Genomic DNA, 25,079 nt, shown 5'->3' with positions numbered 1-25,079 from the left:
CAAGCAAGTCTTAACCACCAGGCTATGTTACCTCTAAAAGAAGGGGATGCACCAGCCACACAAAGGTCCCTGCAGAAATCAAAATGGGAGGAGCACTGTCAGAAAAGGCCATTCTGCCAGTCGCACTCTCAGGCCTCCTAACACTGGCTGCTCTGGGGCTTTGGGGGAAGCCCCAGACATCTCTGCCATAGACGCACGCCCTGGAGACCATGTGGTACAGGGACAGAATGCAGGCGAAGGAGCACAGAGACCCTACCAGTTGCATGACTCTGAGCAGGTACTTGACCTGGCCAGGCCTCAGAGCCTTCTTCTGTGAACTGGTGACCATGGCAGAGGCTGCTGGTTCCCCCAGCTTGTCTGCTCAGCCCATCTCAGAGGCTGACTTCAGACAGTTACCCACAAACTACCTGCATGCAGGTCTCTGCCAGCAGGTATTCCCTAGATGGGAATGCAGTCTGCTGTGGGACTGCAGAAAGTGCTGGAGAGTGACAAGAGCTGTCAGATCAAAACTTCACCCTTGCCTCTCAGCAGCTCTACAGTCTCTTGGGGGTCCCTTCAGGATGGAGCCCCAGCTTCCCATACTTTCACCTGCTTTCTTCCTTCCACTCCCTTGCCAGGCCACCAGGAATCACCTCCCAAGTAAACTATTTGCAACCAAACTATTGCCTTCAAGTCTACTTTTAGGGGAACCCCAAATTAGACAATGATCTTATCTATCTCACAGAGGGTAAGGAATGATCCAATAAGACTCTTCAGGAAGGGGTTGGTTAGTTTGTCAAGCTGGTTACAGGAGTATACTACGGGGTTACAATTTTGAGTAATAATATGATGGTACTATTATAATTGCCATGGAAAAGTTTCCATGTCAACAACTGATGCACCCCATTTCTTTCCAAGTTTGTCCTGCAAACCTGAAACTCAGACACATCATCACAGCTCTATAGCAGAAACCCCAAGTTTGGGATAGAGAAAACAGAGCAAAGAGAAACAGAGGTTTGGTGCATGCACTGGTTTCTCAAGTAAAGAGCATTCCAGGCCCGTCACCAGGAAGAGGACTGCATATGAGAAGTTACAGCAGGTCATGAGGGCCTTGAGGGTTATTGCTCTGGATGTCAAAGTAGAGAATGAGGGAGCTGGGTGCTTGCTGGTCTTGTTTCTCCTGGGGCTGGGCCTTAAAGTAACACATTTCAGAATAATGTGTCTTAATATAGCTGCCATATGTCCATTCATTTCCCCAGGAACTAAACCAGGGCTGAGTGTGCTTTTGTGTGAGTTTCTAGAGTTTTCATGTGGAATCTCTTTGGTTCCTCACGTCTTCCCAGGAGTCTGGTGGTTTACGGCCATGTCCCTTTCTCCCCTTACCTAGCCTCCCCCATTCTGCACTTGAGAATCCAGCCTTTGAAGAACGTGTTTAAAGATTTAGAATAGCTTTTCTCTTTGGCAAATGAAATGAAAATCAACAATGCCCCACTTTTCTCCTACAGGATTGTAACCACTCTGGGGCCTGGGAAGTAAAGGGCTGAGAAGCTGAAGGTTACACAGAGGCACTCGTGGAGCAGAAGTGCAGAAGCTCAGCTCCTGAGGCTCCTGTTTGGAGCCAGCCCTCCCGGCAGGCTCCTGTGGCTGGTCTTGCCAACACACCTCACCTGCTTGTGCCAAGGCACAGCAGGAACACCACTGAACTTCAACAAGTTCACTGAGCCTTCTAGTCAATCACTTGACTACTGCTCTTATCCAAGCCAAACAGGCCAAGTCTGGCCCTGTTACTAATGGAAAATTTATGTGCCTTGAACACAAAACTCTATTATTCATGTTAACATAACTCAGCAGAGGGAGGAACTGGCCCTGGTCAGAAGAGGCATGGATTTTCCCAGATGAGAATCAGGAACTGATGGTTCAATGAAATATCTGGTCAAGAAAAGGAATGGGAGGTTGGGCTAAAGTGACAGCCCCAAGAGGGGAAAGAACTGCTGATGTGTGAGTTTACATTCTTCTGAGAAATTCTGGAAATTACTGGAATGGAAATGGAACACCAGTGCACCAAAGAGAAAACCCTGGACACTAGGAACTGACCCTCACATCTTGCCCTGGAGAGCCCCATGGAAAAGGGAAACCACTGTCTCCCCACCCCCTCAGGATCCTCCTGAAGGCAGCCTTTCCTGGTACAGAAACAGAAGGCATCTTGATCAAATCCCATTAAGGTGAGTGGAATGACAAGGTGGTGTCTGGTGGCATGAATGCGACCGGGAATGGTTTCCTGTGTTCTGGAAAGAACAGGGTGAAATGCAGTGAAATTATGCCCTAACACAGGGCTGGGGCAGAGGGCAGGGCAGCTGCTGCTAACAAAACTGCCCACTTGTCTGTGTCAGGCACTGGGCTGATGTTTTCAAAGCATCCCTTCAATTAATTACTTTACCATCCCACAGGGTATCATTACTTCTATTTTACAGGTGAGGAAACAAGGTCTAAAAGGATCTGCCCAGGTTGCAGTAGCCAGCAAGTTTGGAGCCAGGTCCATCTGACATGGAAGCCTGTGGCTGCTCATCCAGCTCAGGTGCCCTCCAGGGCTCAGCTGGTACACTAGAGCCCAGTGGGCAGGGTGCTTTCTGCCTCCGCTGGAACCACCGTTATTGGTGAGTCTCCACTTTTTCCCATCTCAAGGGGGAAGTTAGAACAGCATGCTCCCCGGGCGGGTCCAGTTCTTCATAGTGTCCTTTAAAGAAGTGGGGAAAGACACGTCATATTCCCATGAGTCTTTCTCCTGTAGCAACCAGCTTCTTTTTTTAAAAAAAAGTCCTTTCTGTTAGATACAACAATATGCTTTTGGTGCACATTTTTTAGCAACAGTTGAGAATTAATGGCAAAAAGTAACTCATTTTCCAGCCCTCAGTTGTGTTTACAGCCTGTGAGTCAGAGGAATGGGAATTGCCTGGACATCTTGCCCACCAGGCAGAGCCTTGAGGAGTGGTAGAGCTCCGTTCCTGTCATAGATCTGACCTCCGTCATGGTTGTATGTTTTTTTCTTCCAGTCAAACCAATAATAATTTCCAGAAAATGTGATGGTCTGCAATGCCGAAAGGGTAAAACTCTGTATTTCACAGTTGTGAGGTTCAAAGAAGTCCCTGGGTGCCTGTGATCTGATTTCTTGAGAAGAGCTCTCTACCTGCTCTTCAACTCACAAGGTTTTTTCCTAAAAGCTGTAACACACTTCCCAAGCTATCTCCACACCCAGAGGTTTTGCCTGTTGAGTTGGTTTTAAAGTTCCTTTCCCCTCACTGATCTGGGATGCTTCAGCAATATAATCATAAGAGGCATTTGGTCAGAGAGAACAGAATGCTGTAGGTGCCAATCCCTTTGTATCTGGGTGACCTTGGCGTTGAGAGAGTTGCGGGCTGGGAAAGTTTTGCATTAGTAATTCCCACACATCCTCTGTGCTTTGTCTGAGGAGAAAATACCAGCTAGAGCTAGGTGTCCTTGTACCAGGGCAGAGAACAGTAAATGCAACAGTTTCACAAACCATCGCTTGTTATCTGGTATTCACACAAAGCCTTAAGGTTTATTTAAATAAAAAATGACACGGGAGATTGTGATGGCCAGCCTCAATGCATCTCTGACTTTTCCATTCAGAGTCACTTGTATCAATTCTTAGTCTTAAGAGAAAAAAACCCAAACCATTCCACAAAGCAGCTCTGTGATTAACGATGGCACCTCTGCTGTAGGCAAGTGGCCTTAGAAATTTTAACATTAATCCCTAGAAAAACAGAAGCCAGATGACATCAGGGGAGGATGCAACACAGAGAATTTCAAGCAGACTTTCTGTGCCTACATGAGTTTAATTTTTTAAATTAAAAAGCATATAATATTTGTTCTTAAACATCCATCTGAATTAATGAGAGCATGCTACAGAACTCCTTCCTCCATTCTGCTAAATCACCTCTACTTTGCATATTTTGAGGTTGTTGATGCCATTAAAGTTTTTTTATTATGGAAAATTAATATATACAAAAGTTAAGTAGTATAATGAACCCCAGGTAGCATCATTCAGCTTCACAATTAGCAACTCATAGCCAATCCTACTCTGTCTTTACCCTGACCTGCTTTTCTCCTCCAAATCCCTGCTTGTGAAAAACATGTATCTACATTGTACAGTATCAAAGAAAAGAGTTCTTAAAAAATGCAAAAATAGTATTTCTAAATTAACTTAACTCTAATTTCTTTATATCAACAGTATCCCATCCATGTTCAGAATCTCCTGGTTAGTCAAGTTTTCAATGAAGGTTTGGGTCACGTAAAGACCAAGCCATAGCACATGAATCTTAGCATCCTGGAGCTGTCACAGGCCCAAGGAACAATTTTTTTTTTTTGCTTTTGGTAGGGGCTCAGAGGCAGGCGATACGGAATTCTTGCAAGAGCATCACCATTAAACCTTCCTGAGAAATGTCTGCCCTTTCCCTAGGCAGCCTCTTGGTTTACTTACTGCAAAGCTGCTTGTAAGTGGCAAACTGAAAAGCAGCTGAGAAAACAAAGCCTCCTCTAAATGTTTCAAATATTTACACCAGGCTGCCATTTCAATGGAGTGGTTCCATACCTCGACACCACCATGCACTTCTTTGCTTATAGCCCTGGTCCCACAGCTGAGGGCTTATCGCTCTTATCTCATTGATTCCAGGTACCTCTCACTGCATCCACGGATGCAGGCCACTCAACTCAGCACAAGGCATGAAGAGGAGAGAAGTGAAACCATGCAGCTCCTTGAATCACACTACAGGAGCAGGTACTGGCACAGTGGATTTGGAACCCCTGAAAACCTACAAGCGGTAACGTCTGTCTACCTATTTTTGGGCTAGTTTTAAACTGCTGGCCTGACTCCCTACTTTGATCTTGACTTCTGGTGTTTGACCTTCTGTCCCACACTGACCACAGGGGCCTTTGCCCTCAACTTATCAGTTCCAGATCTGGTTACTTGCCCAGTTGTTTCCTGGTCCCTGAAATAACATAGCCACCATTGGCTAAGCAGGCACTGGGTAAACACCAGTTTCTGTTGTTATTTTGTTAGATCTTCACAACAACCCTGTGATTGGTGATTCTTGCATTCAATATGTATTTGCTGAATGCCTATATGCCAGGCACTGCTGAGGTGTTGAGGATGCACTGCAAGCAAAACAGACCAAAATCCTTCCTTTCATGGAACCTCAAATCTAGTGGCAGTGTGCCCTGGGAAGTGGTGACTATTATTCCCATTTACAGATGAGGAAACTGAGACTCAGAGTTACTAAATAATTTGCTTGACACCATGTAGCCAGTAAATGGCACAGCAGGGATTCAGTTTCCAATGTGTATGACTCAAAGCCCGCATGTTTTTGCTTTTGTCTTTGAACATATCACAGTGTGTCATTACAGGATCCCTACTGAAACCAACAGCTGAGTACAGAGTGCTGAACTGATGATGCAGCACACAAATTTGGTTTTACACCTTTGTGTTTTAAACACTCTATATGGAACAGGTGCAAACCTGCTTCATCCAGCTTGAGAGCACATTCAAACTCCTCTATTGTGAATATACCTTATTAAGATGGAAATCTACTGCTAACACGTACAAAATGTACAAACTGGTACACTGTGTTGCTTTCCCTGAGTTTTTAAATGTCTTTATGTAAAGCAAATGTAGGAGGTCTGTTCTCTTTGAATATAATAATAAATTGGAATGGGGAGGGTTGTGCTCAAGGACATTTTTTGGCTCCTAAAATAATACCCAGAGTTAACTTTTGCTATCCCTAAATTCATTACTTCTGATATAAATGAAATTGCTTTATAAAATATTCTTAGTTAAGTTTGAATGTGTTGATGGTGTTCTGACAGGACACAACATAGAATGTGTCTGGCTTTCAAGGCTCAGGCATGTGGAAGATGTAAAGTAGTGGCCGGTTAGCTCACAGTGCATTTGCCTTGTGAATTACAGCATCTCCATTCATCTCACTAGCTCAGGAAGTAATGAGTGTCTACTATGTGTCTAGTACTGACCTAGGCACAGACTCCCTATCTCAGAGTCACATGCTAACTGCTCACTGGCCCCAAGATCCTTTCATCCCTCAACTCATCAGGAGAGATCTCAAAGCATTAGCAATCCAAACTGGGGCCTGATGCTCAGAGAAGCAAGCTTAGGAAAAGGTGACTAATTCAGAGGACATGCAGGAAATAGAAAACGAGGAAGCCATGCAAGGTCCAATGTTCTGGTCTGGATATAACCAGCTGTACTCTCAGCACTACGATACTGAGCAGTGATCAAGGACAAGCCCAGGCTTCTCTGGATCCCCATTTTTCTGAGCCTATCAAGAGTACAGCTGTAAATTAAAGACAAGGCAAAACCAAGTTCCTTTATCTTGTATCTGCTTCTTTTATTTTATATCTCTGCTGTTCACCATAGTTTTATTCAGAGCCTAACTAGCAAAAATATTTTTTTCTTAAATAGAAGAAAACAGCAACAAGAAACTGGCAGAAATGATGGAGTCATAAAGAAACAGAAAAGAGCAATCTTAGGAGGAGGTTTGGGGATCCAGGAAAAAATCTGGGAGCTCCATCCTAAGTGTGGGAGAGGGTAGCCATTGACTTCCTGGCTTTTAGCTTCAAAGGGTAATCCTCGAGAAGGTCTATATCAAAGGGAAGTTGGTTTAGTGGTTCACAACAGGGACTCTGGTGCCATTCTGGCCAGCATTCAAACCATGGCTCTGCCAGTTCCTAGCTGTGTGATCCAGGTAAGTCACTAGCCCCTCTGTGCCTCAGTTAACTCATCCATAAAACGAGGATAACAACAGTACCCCCTCAATCCTGTAAGAATTAACTCAGTTATGTGCCTAGCGCTCAGAACAATGCACAGCAGACAGTAAGCACTACATAACTGTCTGATGCTCTAGTCATCTCTACTGCTTATTCTACCTATATCCACATTTAGAAGCAATGAACACAGAGCAGTTAGACTCTCAGAGAGCCTGGGGAGGAATCCAGCCTCCTCCACTTACTGGCTGCGTCACACTGGGCACCTTAGTAATCTCTCTGTGCCTCAGTTTTCTCATCTGTAAAACGATACTATCGGTGCCCACTGCATTGGATTGCTGTAAATACGAATTTGACAGTCCACATTAAGTGCTTAGCGTAGTGCCTGGTACACATAGCTATTCAGTAGGTGCCTGCTATTTTTACTGTACATTATCATTATATATAGAGTCTATCTGAGAATGCATGCCCAAAAACAGTTTTGTTTTGTTCTGTGTAGCTGGGACCACACTACCTATGTGTAGCCTGTTCTACTTCATGCCCCCTGTCTTTTCATTAAATATTCTAGGAAGCATGACTTTTACTGGATGCAGCCCCCCACTGCCTTGGTGCTCAGGAATCCCAGCAAGCCTCCCACCTTCTTTGCAACTTTCTCCACCCAGTCAGGGTTGAATATCTAATTGTCAGCAACAACCTGACATTGGCAGGGTTTTTTTTTCCTTTTATGGCAAGAAGGGAAAGAGCAGTTTGGGAGAAGCTCCAAAGATCCCAGGCTCTGAACCATGGTGGCCCCGTTAAGTAAACCAGTGTACATATATGGAAAGACAACCCTGGGCTTGGGGTGATGGTTCACTGGCAGTTTTCTAGAAATCCTTAGTTACACTGTTATTTAAAAGATTTCATAGGCCAGGAGCCAGCAGATTCCGGTGGGTGTTGGCTTAGTAATTGCAACAGAGATGGCTGAGGCTTTCGAGGGTTGCCCTTTGGCCTCGTACCCCGTGGCACCTTCCTGCCATATCCCTTGGCCCAGACACTTCATGTGAGTGGCTTATGTGCCTGGGCTCTTGTGAAATTTGATAAAGGCCTTTAACAAGCACTCCACAGGCTTTTCTTGCCAAGCCCTAGGTTGATTAGTGCATAATAGCTGCCTCTTGCACACCCTGCTAGCCTTTCCCTTTTGTTCCTGCCACCCCCCCACCTCACAGCTGTGAAAAAAGAAACACATTTAAATACCCAGAATGGCCCTTTGGAAGCATGAGTGGCAGGTCCTGCCACACCTCTCTCTCTTTCAGACCAAGTAAATCTGCTGCGAGGACTGGCTAGCTTTTTTCCCTGGAGCAGTGTTACTGCTCGTGGGTGCAACACAGCAAAAGAGAGATGGAGAATCAAGTTTTTAAAGTTAACTTTAAGACAAAGGTGTAGTTTTGCAAACTGGTAAGCAGAGACCAAATGTCAATATTCTAATACCATGGCCCAATGCAAAAGCCTTTTCCTGGTTCCAGTGGCCACTGTCAACCCTGGGTAAATGTCTTCAATCCCTCATCAGAGACACTAATGAAAGCACAAGTGGCAGGACAATCTAACTGAGTTACAGTGTTTAAGATTTTTTAAAAGCCTTTCATTATTCCAATGGACCAGTAAACATGCAAATTACCTGTTCCAGAATATAGAGTAATATGCAATTCTATTAAGCCCCCTTCCACCTATTACCCCAACCCCTGTATTTTTTTTTAACTACAGCAAACACAAAACTCTGAAAAAGGCTTTCATGGGACTTCAGATACCACTTCATTTTCAACATTTTCTTGCAAAGATTGACATGTTTTTCTGTACCACGTGAGCTCCTGCATCCTAGAGACTGTGGGAAAAGCTCCCAATGTAAGCTACAGCTGATATTTCCTAACACTAGAAACTACCTCTCCCATGAATCATGCAATCCTTAGACTACAAGGAGGAAAACAATCTGAGTTTCCTGAATGCACACAAAGTGTTAGGAGGGAACAGAATTGTGAGGGGCCACAATATGCTTCTCATTGCCTTCAGCATTTATGAAATGTTACCCCCAGAACAGGCAGGCAGAAATATGTAGCACCCTGGTTGGTGCCTTCGTACCCAGAGTTTTGCTTTTTGTGGCAAATAAATGATTATTTAGCCACTTCCCCTTTTGTTTTTAAACAAAAAGATACAGCCTCCACAAGGAGAAGTGTTTCTGCCTTAGGATGGTTAAGTTTGAACAGCAACATTAAAAAATAAAGCTACGAAAATTTACAAATCTACTTTTTGAACAGACATACATGCTGTGGCCATGAACCTATTGTTAGGCTTTGCCTGGGCAACCCAACTCCAAAGAATTTATCAGCTGGTCAGAGGAACATATAATTTCTTCCTCTTGTGTAGATAGAGTTATGTGGTTGTGGCAAGAAAACAGAAATCAAAGTCCTCAAGGAGTTTATTATCTCATCTTGGATACTACCAAGGAGTCAAAGTAGATTTGAAAATAAAAGATCAGTAAAATTCTACTGCATTTCAAAATTCAGATCCATTGTGCTTTCTTTAGATTTTTTAAAAAATAAATCACATCCTGTAACCAAAGCAACAATAACGATTAAATTATAAATGGACCACACAGGTGCACCATGCAGACAGTTTTGATATTGTTACTGGATTTTAGAGGGATGAGATAAAGGAGTAGAGCTTGAAAGTCAGGAAAGATGGAGCAAGAAAAGAAAGGAAACAAGATGGTGTGGGCTACCTAGCTTTTAATTAAAGCCTGCGGCCAAACTTTAGCAAGCAAGCCACATGCACCCTTCTCTCAGTTCTACTCCCACGTTCTTGGAAAAGGAAAAGTGCACATCAGAAAAGACGAGGAGATGAGGATGGAAGGGGCAGGAAGGGTAGAGGTGAGAGGAGGTAGAAGAAACCAAAAAACTTTTAGCCTTGGTAATCCCCAGATTTTCCAGTGCTAAGGTGAAGCCTGACAGGATGCTCTTCATTAAAGAGAAACAGACACAAAATGCTCTCTCGTTGCAAAGGTTACCTATAATAAAATCTGCTGTGCTGATACATGAGAACAGAAGTTTAAAAGTCCTGAATATTGGTTATGAAGAGGTTTAACTCCATTTCTTAATCCTATTTACACAGATACTCAGTTCATGCATGTACGCATTCATTTATTCAATGAGCAGAGTGTCTATTATAAGCCAGGCACTAGGGACAGAAAAGACCACAAAACATAAAATGTGGACCCCAGTCAAATAAATATAAAATTAAGAACTGATAATTGCCGTGAAGGAGGGGTTTAAAGTATGTTATAAAAGCCAGCACGTGGTGTGAGGAAATGGTGCTCCAGGGAAGTGACATCTGAGCTGAGATGAGCAGAAAGAGCTTCCCAGGCAGGAGGAACAGCTATGCTCAAGCCCTAAAGTGGGAGACACGGGGAGGAGGGCAGAGCATGAGGTCTGAGAGGCGGGCACAGGCCAGCTCATGCAGGTGGGGTGGGCTGTAGTGAGCAGGAGGATGGGAAGTCCTTGAAAAAGTGATGCGCGAGAGAGCTATGATCTGACACAAGTATACCAAGATCACTGGCTGCTGGTAACAAACGGATGCTGCATGAAGCAGGCTGTCTTTCAGGACAGGTGTTGGCAAACGTTTTCTATAAAAGGCTAGGCAGTAAATATTCTAGGCACTGTGGACCAAGAGGCAATCATGGATGCTATGTAATTACTATAAAATAAAAAAGAAAGTAAATTTCCATAAAGTTTTTATTGATGAAATTTAAAATAATAATAATAATAAAGTATAATTTTAAATTACAGGGTGGCTAGTGAGAAAAATGGAATTCTTTTTTGGGGGGAATAACAATTGTTTAATTGGTATTCTGCCACTGTAGCATAAAAGCAGCCACAGACATTATCATGGTGGTGGTCCAATAAAACTTTATTTATGGACTGAAATTTTAATTTCATATAGTTTTCATGTGTCAAGAAATATTAGAAATATTATTTTTCTTTTGATTTTTTTAACCATTTGAAAATGTAAAAATCATTCTTAACTCATGGGCTATACAAAAACTGGACTGTGGGCTCTGCTCTAGTTTGCCAGCCTCTGTTGTAGAAGGTTCCATGTTCTGGAGATGTTTAATTGCTTGTTCAGAGTACATTTATTTTTGGTGGGTTACCATAGGGTGATGATATATATTTCCTGTTGCATTACAACAAACAGTGTGTGATATAAAGCCACTCCACTACAGGAGATGCTAAATTTACCATTTTAATGTGTGCCATTTTAAAGGTATATCTTCCCCTTTGTAATTAGAAGTAATGCGTGGGTGATACTTGGGATTCTGTGACTATCCTGTTCCCCTAGAAACTTTCACTAAAAGGTGTTAGCTTTCATGGATGATCCTCACTGAAGTTAATCATTACACAGGCAGTTACAGAATTTTGATAGGATTTTTATTGGCTGCCTAGTTTATCATTTTGTGGATTACACAATCACTCATACTAAATTTTAGATTAATCTCCTCATATTAAAATTTTAGATTGTTTCTTTTCATTTTTGGTTGCTACTGCAAGTAATGCTTTCACTAATATCCTACAGCTAAATATTTCTGTACATCTATGACCAGTTACTCAAAGAAAATTACTTGAAAGGAAACTGGACCACAGAGTATAACCACTTTTTAAAGGGTTTTAATCTATATTAACAAATTGTGTTTTGGGAATTATACCAATTTTTGCTCCCATTAAGAGTTATAAGTGCAACGTTTAAAAAAAGTATCATCTCCAAAATGGCAAATCAAAATGGTTTCTCATTATTTTAATTTGTGTTTATTCAATTGTAGTGAGGTTAAAACATTTGTATGTCTTCCACCTGGTTATATCCTGTGCCCGTATTTCTATTTATCCTTCCTATATTGATCTGTAAGGTTCTCTATACCCTAAGGACATTTATTATTTGCTTTTAATATACATTGTAAATATTTTCCCCAGATTAGAGAAAAATATGTTTAAAGAACTGTTAAAATTTACATAGATTTTATTTTCCTCCTAAATAGACTTATTCCTCCCTGAGACAGATGCCAAGAAAAAAAAAAGTAGGAATGGGGGAGGAGAATGAAAATAATTAACCAAATGTAGAATTATTTTTATGAGCTTAAGCACCTTTAAAGAAAAAGAATTCCCTAATGATTTTTAAAATTTATTATTAGCATTCAAAATTCTCTTCTGATCTTTGTTATTTATTACATATACTGCATACTGATTTTTATTATGCTCAAGATGTGCAGTGTTTTCCAGCCATCATTCCACATCTACTTTCCATAGTCAGCACAGTTACAAATTTAATTTTTAATTAACTCTGTGGCATAATGCAATTTTTAATTAACAGCACAACATAATATATTTCATCTAGTTCTCATAAACTATTTAAGATCTAATTTTTCACTAGAATAAATAGCATTGCTCTGCCCATCTTTGTATAAATTCTTTGTGATTCCTTCAAATTCTTAAATCAGTATCAAAAAGTAAAACTACTTGATTACCAGGGGGAAAAGAATTATACATTCATGTTTATTATTTTCTGCTAGAAAATAATGAACACACTCCAGAAAGACTCATTCAACATTTGTTGGGTCCCTTGTATTTGTGTGTCACCAGTAATGTTTAAAAGGGCTTATTTCCCCAAATCCCGAACAATATGGGTTTTGATAAGTTTATTTATTCTGGCTGACTTTATGGGTGTATCATGGTGTTTGAAGTTAGAATAAGTTGCACTTCTTTAGGGCTAGCAAGTCTGCGTAAGATCCGTATGATAGTTTCATTATGTTTCCTTCACTTATAAACTGTTCATCTCCTTTATCCCTTATGCGGTCAAATTCATCACTTGAACTTCAACACATATTCCTATTCTTTCTCTATGTTGGCTTGAGAGCTTCAAGATGTAATTCATATTATGGGCTTTCTTTCCACTCTCTTCAAGGCAAGTGCCAAGTTTCAGTCAGGTCTGCATCCCCCGCATTGCAGATAGGGTCGGAGTGCAAAGTGGGCGTCCTACGGGGTGACATCCCAGGCATGCTCTGATTCTCATATTCCTCAACTCTGAGGAGAGGCATGTGCCTTGGGGGAAGATGACAGATGAGGCTCTATTCCTGGCTTCTGCTGACTTGGCTCCCAGCATCCTTGGGCAGCCCTGCCTCTGTGCGCCGTATCAGCATGGCAGCCGTACCTTCACCTTCCAAGGAGCTGAGGTACGCCTGGCTCTCTGGAGAATGAGGGCATGAGAAGTGCTCCGGGTTTTTGCCAGACGAAATGTTCCCCATAAGCACTGGGCACTAGCATTCTTCTAAAATGGGGGGATGATTTGGCCCCCCCTCTCCCCGGGGACATTTGGTAGTGTCTGAGGACATTTTTGATGGTTGCAATTGGAGGTGCTACTTACATCTAGTGGGTAGAGGCCAGGAAGCTGCAACAATGCCCAGGATAGCTCTCCATGATAAAATTATCTGGCTCCAAATACCAATGGTGCCTCTGTTTTTAAAAGAAGCAACTGCCCTCTCTGCCTCTCCTTCAAACCCAAACCAAACTATTAAACCCAGAGAGAGTATCTGCCAACACAAACTGAATTCAATCTTGTGTAGATAGGACAATTTCATTTAGAGATTTAAATTTCGTTGTGGCATTTCATATGACACTTCTCTTACTTGGGCCCAGAACCAGGCGGCTGAAGCCCTAGCTGTCCTTATCATCATCCTAATGACACACTGGAACTTGACTTTGCAGCATGCCTCATTGATTGTGCACTTCTGCACAGCTGCTCATCTGAGGTTCTCAGTGAGATGCAAGAGCCTATCAGGAAGACTCGGAAGGCTGTATGGAGTAGCAGGAATTAGAAGAGAAAGTATGTAGACGTTTACAGATGACACTGGGGCAGAGGGGTGGAGCTGTTGAGGAATGGGGAGAGAAGTACCTAGCCAGGCTGGTTTGGAATCAGACCCTGGAGCTGCCAGAGCCAGCTACCTAAGATGCCACCTGTCACAGGGAACCTAGGAAGTGACTGGTTCTGAACATTTAAAACCTTCTGCTCAAGTATACTCAAGCAGCTTATGCTTGACAGAAAATAAGACTGAAAAACAGGTCTTACCGGGGGTGCTGATGGTGGTGGAGGGGGAGGAGCCCCAACTGGTGGGGGAGGTGGAGGCAGAGGAGGAGGAGGTGGTGGTGGTGGTGGTGGTGGTGGCACTGGCATTGTCACAGCGTTGGTGTCTCTTGCTTATGAATGGTCCCAAGAGGATGGTTTCTATTCTGAAAAGGAGAAAAGAGATAGTTTTAAGTGTGGATGTTTTTATTTATGCACAGGTAATACATGCCATGCAGACATATGCATATTATAGTTTAATTCTTTCACTTGTTCATTCACTCATTCATTTCTTCAATAAAAACTGAGTGCCCACTGTGAGGCAGGCAGGTGTCAAGTGCTGGAGACTAAAAGAAGTAGTCAGTTTTTAGAGAGAATTAGGTGATAAAACTGATAAAATTTAGCTATTTATGTCTCAAATAGAATATAGAAATATATAAATAGCAACACTTCATTTGAAAATGACTTTTCCAAATAAGTGAATTTTACCTCCTTAGCATTAAGTTTTTAGTTTTACCATTTCTGATGCAACTTAAAAATATTCTGTATGAACCCCCATTTTCCTAAGCAGAGCAAATGGAATGAAATTTAACCTTTTCTGGATGTTGTAGGCTCAGTGTTACTCATGATGCCAGCTTTAAGCAAGGCTTACAAAAGGGCATTAATCATTTTCCTGCTTCCTTCTCTACTGCCAGCTCTTCCTTTTCTTGCTGTTCCTGTATTATTGTTTCTAAACATGGGGCATGACACTTCTCTTCTGCAAAGACTTTATATCTGGTATTTGCTACACAGAGGACTTTTGGCATGATTCTGCAAATATGGTTATGTTTCAAACGGTGTTATAGGATGTTTGATCTCCCAATAAATGTGGTATTTCTCTGTGTGTGTATGTGTATATATGCCTTAGAATCCATATCAAGACATGTAGAGGCTTAAAACGTCTACTAAAGAAAAAGTTTACAAGAATAAGGAAAACCTATATGAAAATCTAAAAAGAATCTCAGCAGAAACAGAAATGAACATCAGACTTAGGCAGGGCTGATTTTGTATTCCTTCTGTCTCTTTTAGCTTTTTATATAGTGGCTACTCCATGACAGGTTAATCAAATTAATTTCTGCAACAATCCTCTAAGGTCAGTAGTTTATTCCCAGTTTTATAGGTAAAAAAAAATGACATTCAGAGACATTAACTAGTTTGCCCGAAGTCACACTCAGCTGGTAACTAGTAGACCTGGGACTGGAATCCAGGTTTATCAGGTTCTAAAGTCCAGCTTCTTTTCAATGTGATTTTTAAAATTGTAAAATGCATAACATAAAAGTCATCATCTGAACAATTAAAGTGTACAATTCAAATGTATTAAGTACATTCACAGTGTGCAATCATCACCACTATCCACTTCCAGAATTTTTCATCACCCCAATCAGAAATTCTGTACCCATTAGACAAATAACTTCTCATTCCTCCTTCCTCAGCCCCTGGTAACTTCTATTCTACTTTATATCACTGTGAATTTGTTTATTCTAGGTACCTTAAACAAGTAGAACTATACAATATTTGTCCTTTTTCATCTAGCTTATTTCACTTAATATAATGCCCTCAAGGCCTGCTCATATTCTAGCATGCCTCAGGGCTTTATTCCTTAATTGTACATATACACCACGTTTTGCTTATTCATTCATCTGCTATTGGGTACATGGGTTGCTTCCACCAGTTGGTTACGTGAGTATTACTGTGAATGCTGGGGTACAAATACCTTTCAGAACTCTGCTTTCAATTCTTTTGGGCATATTCCTAGGAGTGGAATTGCTATATTATATGGTACTACTCTGTTTTCAGCAGGCTTGAGAATCCCCTAAAATTGTCTACATTTTTTAAATGGTATAAGATATATGTGTAAGTTCAACTTTTGTGGAAAGAGTACATGATAGTTTTTGTAAGAGTTCCAAAGAGGTGTATGAGCTGATCATTGTCAGAGATCACAATTTTCTTATAAAATAAAGTATTCCCCTAATAATAAAGCCTGATAATAACTGTTATTGCCTCTTTTCTGGAGAGTAAAACAAGAACCGAAAGACTGAAAAAAACTAATACTCATCAGATTCCACAGAATAAAACTATAGTAATATTGGGCAGAGAGCCCAGAAGATAGCAGATAATTCTTCCAGGTAGCATCAATATGATTTTACTATATAATCTAATACACACAATAATGTAGGAGAAAAAATACCTGCATTTTACTGACTGATCCTGAAGCAAGTTGGATGTGAGCCTACAATTTAGTTGGAACAAATATAAATGATCAGTTACTTGTACAATGGACCCTTGAACAATGTGAAGGTTAGAGGTGCTGACCCCCACATAGTTGAAAATCTGTGTAATTTTTGACTCCCCAAAATTTAACTCCTAATAGTCTACTGTTGACTGGAAGCCTTACCAGTAACACAGTCAATTAACACATATTTTGTATGTATCATACACTATACAATAAAGTAATCTAGAGAAAAGAAAATGTTGCAAATTGCCATAAATCTCCAAAAAATTTTCCAATATACATATTGAAAAATATCTGTGTATAAGTGGACCTGTGCAGCTCAAACCATGTTGTTCAAGGATGAACTGTGTTTTAGGACTTTCTTTTACAGAAGGCACTGGGTATATTCTTTATATGATCCTTAATTTAGAAGTAAAATAATTTCAGTTAAAAATTTACAGTAGGGATTAATGGGCTGAACAAGAGAAAATATAGAGGTCTTATATATATGAGGATTTCATCTTTTATCCAAGATAGATGAGAGGAGACAGACCTGTTTCCCTTTATGAAGAAATGGAAAGGGATTAGAAGAGTAACTTAAAATACTTAAATGTTCTTTACCTAATGGTTTGGCATTTACCTAAGGAGAAACGGCCATAGGAAGTAACCTCAAGAGAATTTTGGTAGAGCTGTTCATGTAGCCCCTGGGCGCACAGGTAGATTATATTTCCCAGCCTCCTTTGCAGCTGGATGTGATCATCTGTCTGAGCTCTGGCCAATAGGAGGAAGGCAGAAATGATGTGCTCCCTCTGTAGGCTGGGCCATATAGATCTTCTACCACAACTTTTCTCTCTTGTCCATCCAGCAGCTGGGAGCAAAGGTCCTATGTGTGGGCAGAGTCACAAGACATAAGGAGTCTGGGTCCCTGACTCACTTTTTAAGGCCATCTGCTAAACACCTGATTAGACTTTATATATATGAATAATAGACATTTCCTGTGTTAAATCATGGAGTTTGTACTTAATTTGTTATAGTCACTTATTTTTAACCTACCTTATATAGGACCTAAATAGAATATAGATGATTCTCATTATTTGCAGTAGTTTTATGTTCTATTATGTTGCCATGAACTTTTATAACTGAGTAAGCAAACACTGAACCACTGTTCCTAGGAGGAACACAGGGAGAGGTTTCTGTGAACATCTGGCCACAAAATTTTTGTCAACTCATTAATATATAATCTTGTTTCATATGTATTTCTGCTTAAAGACACCTTATTTAATGTACATTGTTGCTACATTAACATTGAACTCATGTCAACAGCACTATAACCTGTGCCTGAATGAAGCTTCTCTAACACATACATTTTCTCCAAAAGGCACATCACAGCCTTTCTGCACTCAAGAACACTATACAGTACTTCAGCATTACACTTGGGGAGCTGTTTGAAACATCACCAACAATAAGCAAAAAATGTGAAAAACATGACATTAAATAGCATGTAAAAAAGACACTTGTGTATAGTGTGAACAAGAAGGCAGGGTGCTGCTATGTTCAACCGCAGCTGGGAACACATGCACAAGGCAACTCATGTCTCTCCCCACTCTGTACATGTCTGCAGCTGGCGAGGAAAGTGCCTGTGAGCATTGACTTTGGGGTTACAAATAGAATTTAGCAAGAAAGTGATTAGCAAACTATGGAATCCGTGAGGAATGAGGATTGACTGTGTAACTTTTTGAGCCCCTCTATGTGCTCAGCCCTGTGTTAGAAACTTACAATACACTGTTTTATTTAATCCTCTCAACAACCCTGTGTAGACAGTGACATTTCCCTGGGATGGCAAGCCACATTTCTTCGCAGGGAGTGTACATAGTTTCCACTAAATTTCAGAAAGAGTCCCAGCGCTCAGTTAAAACCCTGGCCTTTCTGATCCCTAACTTCATTTCTTTGTTTTACTAACATGGTGTAAGTCAGGTCATATGACTTCTCTGCTTCCACTTTGCAAAGATTTTTAAAATATTTCTGAGACTGTCAAGTGAAAGGGACTTCATCTAGGTAAGTATAATTCTTCCACTTGCTCCTCCCTAACCTAACCATTCTTGCTCTCTATCTAGTTTTATCCTTATAAACCAGACAATGATTAGGTGCCACTGGGCTTCTGTCTTGCTGAAGCCACAGGAATGATTTTCAAGCTTTAGGATTAAAAGATATTTTTATATGCAGTACTTGATGGCTGTGAAGGTTCTTTCTTGACAGATATAATAATTAAACAATTATCTAGAGAAGTATTTGTTAAAATCTGACAGTTAAGAATGCAGAGCACCAGGAAGTCACAGGCTGTACCCATGAGCTCTTTGATGCTTTGTGCTCTTCAGACACATTTAAAAATGTTATTTTGCCCTGTAATGTAATAAAAAATGCTTAGGATAAAAAAAGCCAGATTCTCAAAGGCTTTTTATATTTTCCTCCCAACTCATGAAATAACTGAAAAACAGTGTTGAGATGCAAGTTAGGTATTCAAGCACCATGAGAGGATGGTGAGGGGAGCAGAGCTAACCTTGCTTCCATGTGAGACTGGAATACAGGGGACAGTGCTAGTCTTAGAGTCAGATAGACCCGGGTCTACTTCTGCCTCTGCTTTTTCCCAGCTGTGTGGACTTGGTCAAGTCACTTAGCCTCCATGGGCATCATTTTCTTTATTTGTAAAATCACTATGATGCTTAGTTCTTGGTTTGTTATCAGGATTAAAAGAAACTATATGAAGAATATAATACTAGTCATGACATACAGCAGACATTTAATTGGAAACTATATCGTCATCACACCACCACTACCTCCAACACCACAAATAACTATAATAAGAGGTGGAGTAGGACAAATACCCCATGAGAGGTGTGGAGTGCTGAGGAATGTCATTATGATTAAACATGAAGGGGGGAGAAGGAACAGTAAGTGTTTGGTAGAAACTACTGTATTCTTTAACAGGCACAAAGGTGGACCTAGGAGTCTACTCCAGTTAGAAGGAGTAGCATATAAGCAGAGCTGTAGAGGTGGCAGAGTGCAAGCAGCCTGGGAGGCTCTGCATTTGTGGTAGAGAAAAGGAAAAGGCTAGAATCCCAGAGGGGCTTTAATGATGCTACCCTATTCTGCAAGCGTCTCCTTCCTTGGGTAGGGATGGCCATCTGTCTTGTGACCATCCAGCATCTTTTGAATACTTTTTCTATGTTTGTGGAATTTCTCACACAGCTACAAACCAGGAACTCATTTCCCAGCATCCTTTGAAGGTCGGGAGCTGACTTGTGACCAGGCGAGGAAACAGTGGATGCACAGGGTCCTGGCTACCAGGAGTGCTGGCCTGAGTCTGGGGCGAGAGACCCGTTTCAGCTCTGGCTGACTGATATGCAGTGGGAATGCAAGCCCAGTATTGGCCAGATGCTCCCATTTTTTCCCCCAAGGCTCCAAGACCTGATTTTTATGTGAAATTCAGTTTTGAAATGTGGTTAACCAACTAAAAAAGCAGTTTTAAAAACCAGTAGGGCAACAGAATATGTCTGCAGGTCACACAGGACCCATAGATTGCCACAGAGCAACCCCTTTCCTGGGAACTGGTGGGGTGCAAATGCCTACTAGGTGCAGCTGATGAACTCTTCCTCCCACCTGTCTGCTCCCCTTCCTTCCATACCTAATCAGTCTGTACCCATTCAGAGACAGATGTGGGCTGGACTTGCCTATCTTAATATAAAAAATTATATATGTGTATATACCAACTGAGCCTTGCCAGTTATTTCAGAGAGATTTTACACACTAGTAAACAATTTTACACACTAGTTAAAACTTACTTTTTCTCCCAAGAGTAGTTTTTCAGATTACAGCTGTCCACCAATATGAAATGTGTCTATTTAAAAAAATGTAAGCAAGAAGGATTACTGCTACTATTTGACAATCATCTTTTGCTGATTCTAAAAATACATTTCAATAGGAATCTGAAAATAAGGTTCTCTGTGCACTCATAACTTTTTATGTTTTGTCACTCTCCCACTGAGAGTCTGGTTCTTTGGCTATGAAATCAGGGAAAAAGAACAGCGATTTCTCATCTTTGAACTAATAAAGGTGAATGAACCCCACGAGGCAACCTATTTCCCACATTATGGTCTCAGCAGGGCCCTGCCACTCTACAGATCAGTCATTTATTTATCAAAGGTGCCCCATGGCCAGGAAATCACAACCCACAGCCTATGAGCATACAAGGCACAAATAAAAAGATTCTCAAAAAATGTGGTCAAGTTGCCAAAGCTGTAAGTCAAATAATAAAGGAATTTTTATAAGAACCTTTACTCCAGGTGATGGCGAGAATGCTTTATGAGTGGTCACTTGCTGGTGTCACTTCCCCATCATTTAATGAGCGAATTCTTTGGGTGTAGCTCTCTCCTGCGACTTCTGGACCGTAAGATCTCATGCCCACCCACCACCTCTCCCAATTAAGACTATCAAGACTGTCCTCTTCTAGGCCAACTGGAAGTTGCTCTTACTCTCCTCAATGGTATCAGAGTCCTGAAAATATTTAGCCTTTTTGGAGAGGTGGGGCATGCTGGACTAAATAAGCAGGGATGACATGGTAAGGAGAAATAAAAAGCCCAGGACAAAAAAATCCCTTAAACCATTTATGTTCCAGAGAATATTAAAACAAGTTAGCTCTGACACAGCCTTTACTATGTGTCGGGCACTATTCTTAAAACTTTTCATCTATTAACCTTTTTAAGCCCCACAATGCCCTGATCAGATAGATACTGTTATTATCTTCATTCATCAGATGAGAAAACTGAGGCACAGAGAAGTTAAGAAATGAGTCGAAGTCACACAGTGAATTAGTGGAAGAGCTGGGCATTCAAACCCGGGTGTCTGATTCCAGAGTTCATGCTCTTAAGCACAATTCTAATTTAAGTCACTTTCACAGTTTTTATCTCATTGACATACCATTTAAACTTATGTTTAGATAAATAAGTTTATTTTGCAAAAGAAACTTTATATTATTACTGTAAATGGAAGATCAACATCATTTGCTATAAATAGAAGGTTATAATGAAAATAAACACAATAGCTATTAAAAATATTCAACTACATACCATATAAACTCATGTTAGATTTCCCTAGTGATACCTAAACCTTTGTGCTTTGGGGAACTGTGATCTGGACCAACGCTTCCCAAACTTTAATGGCACATGAGTCACTAATGGGCCTTGCTAGAGTGCACTTGCTGATACAGTACATCTAGGGTAGGGCTGAGAATCTGCATTTCCAACAAGCTCCCAGGTGAGGCCAGCACTGCTGCTGTGGGGACTGCACTCTGAGTAGCTCTAGAAGATGGAAGCACGTAAGAAAGGCACCGTCTCCATCCCAGACCTACTCCATCCAAATCTTTAGGAGTTTCTCCTCAACAAGTGATTTTTGTGCCTGCTTACATTTGAAAAGCCCTGTTCTAGAATATCTAGAATGATAAAACTCTGCTCCATCTAGTCATAAGAGGGGTCTTTTACTGAAAAAGCTCTTTTTCTGTAGATTAATTTCAGCAGGCTGGATCCATGAAAATGGCATTCTGCACTTGGAACTGACACACAAACATGAATGGGGAACCAAGCTGAGTGCATGTTCACATCGCACATAGGTGACAAGAAGGATTTTTGACACCTGAGACATACCAGCCCCAACAATAGCTCCTGAAGCTAAATCTGCTTGGTCCTAACCAGACAGTGTAATTACCTGCTAGAATGCTTCGAGGATTCATGCAGACTTATCTATGTGAGTTCTAAAATGAAGACAGACTTTAACCACAACCTAATATGAAATCTCTTATGTCACACCTACAGTGAGCTCATAAATTGGTTTCCTTTTATAAGACTCTATTGAAATGCAAATTGATTCTCAGATCATTCATTGAATTCATTATAATATTTGAACAGTATTTGGCAAAGAGAAAAATGGAGATATTGATAATACTTTTCATTGACTCGGGTATTTAAATTTGGCCAAATGTCATAAAAATCATATGTGTATGTGGTTCCCAAGGATGAAAGGAGAAAATCTTGATTTCTTGTCTTTTCTTTTTTTTTGCTGCTTTTGAATTAGCTAAAAGAACTAGGATTATTAAAAATACATGATATTAATAATATTTATAAGTAAACTCATTTTATATAACAGCTATGCTTCTGAAAAATGGCACCTCTAATTTTGGGAAATCAAGGCATATTTTAAGTACAAAAGGAATTTATTATTCAGTAGAAACTTGGCATTGCTAATCATGCCATTGATTTTATAATCAATGTTATGAAATAATGTGTCATTTTACAAAATAAACTACTGTCTCTTTAATTAATTTATTTATGATGTTAGATTTTATAAGAGGGTGTTTTTTCCTTTCTAAGGTTAAGGTGGTAACTTTTCACTTAGGATGGTGAATACTCCTGAAAGTGCTGTTCTGAGAACCACTGAGGAAATAATTGCAGCCTGGGGCATGGCACAAGGTACAATCTACAAGACAAGTCCTTTCTTTTCAAGTTTTACTTCTGAGAATTTAGGTTAGTTCAAGTATTTTCACCTTGCTCCTACTGCTCCAGTTTGGGGCAGAGAAGGACCAGGCAGCCTCCGGCACCTCCAGTCCCTCACACAGTTTGAAAGTCTAGCAGTAACTCAAACAACATGCTGCAAGGAGCTACCCTCATCTCTGTCACCAAGCAGATTCCTTCTTATGGCTGCGAGCACAGTTCCCTGTCAGCCAAGTCTGATAAAATGACTGGAGGGTTCACCTCTCAGACTACAGGGCATTGCTCCCCAATTTAACATACACACCTTTCAGTGCTCTTTACTGTGGAGTCAAGTTGTACATTTCATCCTCCACTCCATTCTATGCATTCTACACTTTATCCACACCACACCTGTGACATTTTCTTGCATACCTTTTCTTTGTATCTATCTCATGTCTGTGTCCCTGCTACTCAGGCTGCTTGTGATGGGCTTTGCATCTAGAAAATTCTTATAACCCTTTAAAACATGCTCAAGTGCCAGCTTCTCTGCAGATTTTCTTTCCCCTTTGGCAGAGCTAACTGCTTCTTTAGTACTTTGTGCAATTTTACTATGGCACTAGGCACTCTGGTGATTTTCTTTTCACGTGCCTGTGTGTCTCTCCCTTCACTGGACCACAAGCTTCTTAAAGGTTCAAAGATAGGGACTGTATCTTAGGTATCTTGGAATTAAAGAGGCCCAAGGTAATGCCAAGTACCGTAGCCTTGGTACTGGTAAGGGGAAGAAATACAGAGCATATATATCAGGGATCATGCCAACTACCCAAGCAAAAGACAGAGACATGCCTTGGCAGCAACACATTCTGTAAATCCTATATGAATCTACAGATGAAATAACTGTCTTAATGATTATTTAAGAAGAATATAATAAACTAAAATAGGAAGTGAAGAGACATGCAGGAGAAACTCTTGTTCAACTGATGGCCGTATCATCACTGTGGGAATCAAATATATTCTGGATATTGGGTTCTCAAAGCTTGCAGTGCTTACTAGAAAAGCCCCCCCTGGCAAGTTAGAAATGATGTAATCAGAGGAATGATTTGATAATTGGGACACCTAGTCTCTAGTTCTAGTTTTAATACCCATCTATTTCTCCATGTGCAAAAAGGTAAAAAAGGTGTTCTTCTTTCTTTCCCAAGTTGCATGAATGTGAGGACCAAATGAGTACTGCTTTGAGATTAATGAAGAGAAATTAAAAATACTATATGATCCTCTCCAAAAATCACAGGTCTTTCAAATGTGATTTTCTTAACTAAGGATACAGTGACTCCTTGGAAAAGGACATGCTGGTCCTAAAGGTCAGTAGAGAGGAGGTGTTAAGTCTTTTAAATTAGAAAATACTTTACAAAATAAAGTTTATTTTAAGAAGGTCTTCTGGTTTTCAGACGTTGGACTAAAAATATCTCTGTTCCCTCCTTTTCTTGGAAACCATTTCACAATAATAAGGAAAGAGAAACAGAAATATAAACTCCATTTGGGGCACAAAAACTTGATATCTGTAGCCCTGAAATTCAATAAATGAGACAGGATGGCTCATGCCCAGGACAATTAAATACAGGGCATGAGCACAATATTGTAGAGGGTGCACCTGTGGCTGTTGATCTCAGACAAAGCCACACAGCATCACTCTCCAGGGGAGGAAGCACTGGCTCCTTGGTGAGGAAGATCCACCAGCACTCTGGAAATGAGGTAGGGTGAAGGAGTGAGCAGCCTAAAAGCCATCCATCTCTCTTCCTCTCTCCTCTCTCTTTTTCACTACAAACGGATTAGAGAGAAACTGATAAGGAAGACAGACAAAAAAGATAAGTGGTTTCCCTTAATAAAAGATACAAATAAGTGGAAGAGAATAAATATTCAAGCACATGATTTCAAATATAAATTTAAGAAACCTTTTGAAAAGTACATTTTAATTCTGTAGATTAAAAAGGCACATGATATCTGAGGAAAAATGAGATAGATTTGGAAATGTATTAGCCATGCCACAATATCCCAAAGAAATAATGTAGGATTCAAAAGTTTCATACCCAGCCAAATTGTCATTCTGGTCAAAAATTAAGTAACAAATGTTTTTAAACATGCGAGATTTATGTTATCTGAATTTTTATTGAGGATACTACTATTGGAAAACTTTAGCCAATCAAGAGGTAAGGAGAGAATTCAGGGCAAAAAGAAAGGCAATGAGTACTGAATTAACTATAGAACCAAGGCTGGTGCACCACTGGAGTTACATGATAGACATGAATGTAACTACTATTAATCATAGCAAAATAGAAAGATATAACTAACAAAAGTTGTCAGATAAAGGGAAGGTAAAGTGAGAGATAATACATGTGTATTGATTTTCTTAG

The 25,079-nt window shown here is 40.5% G+C and overlaps 1 protein-coding gene across 6 annotated transcripts in view; it reads right to left on the bottom strand.

The window, feature by feature from the left end:
• The window catches only part of WIPF3 (WAS/WASL interacting protein family member 3), a 92,649-nt gene that overhangs the window by 54,037 nt on the left and 13,533 nt on the right, over positions 1-25,079 (bottom strand). For 4 of the 6 annotated variants that reach the window (XM_057504621.1, XM_057504618.1, XM_057504623.1 and 1 more), the window contains exon 2: positions 13,912-14,073. In XM_057504621.1, the coding sequence (XP_057360604.1) occupies positions 13,912-14,016 (105 nt within the window). In that variant the 5' untranslated portion in view covers positions 14,017-14,073. Of the gene's footprint in view, positions 1-13,911; positions 14,074-17,209; positions 17,326-25,079 lie in introns of those variants that run through there. The other 2 variants (XM_057504620.1, XM_057504619.1) reach the window with 2 other exon arrangements.

The sequence above is a fragment of the Manis pentadactyla genome, chromosome 7, assembly GCF_030020395.1.
Source record: "Manis pentadactyla isolate mManPen7 chromosome 7, mManPen7.hap1, whole genome shotgun sequence".
NCBI classification, from domain to species: Eukaryota; Metazoa; Chordata; class Mammalia; order Pholidota; family Manidae; genus Manis; species Manis pentadactyla.
Note: the sequence above shows the minus strand (reverse complement) of the source record. Positions and strands in the feature narration are given on the sequence as shown.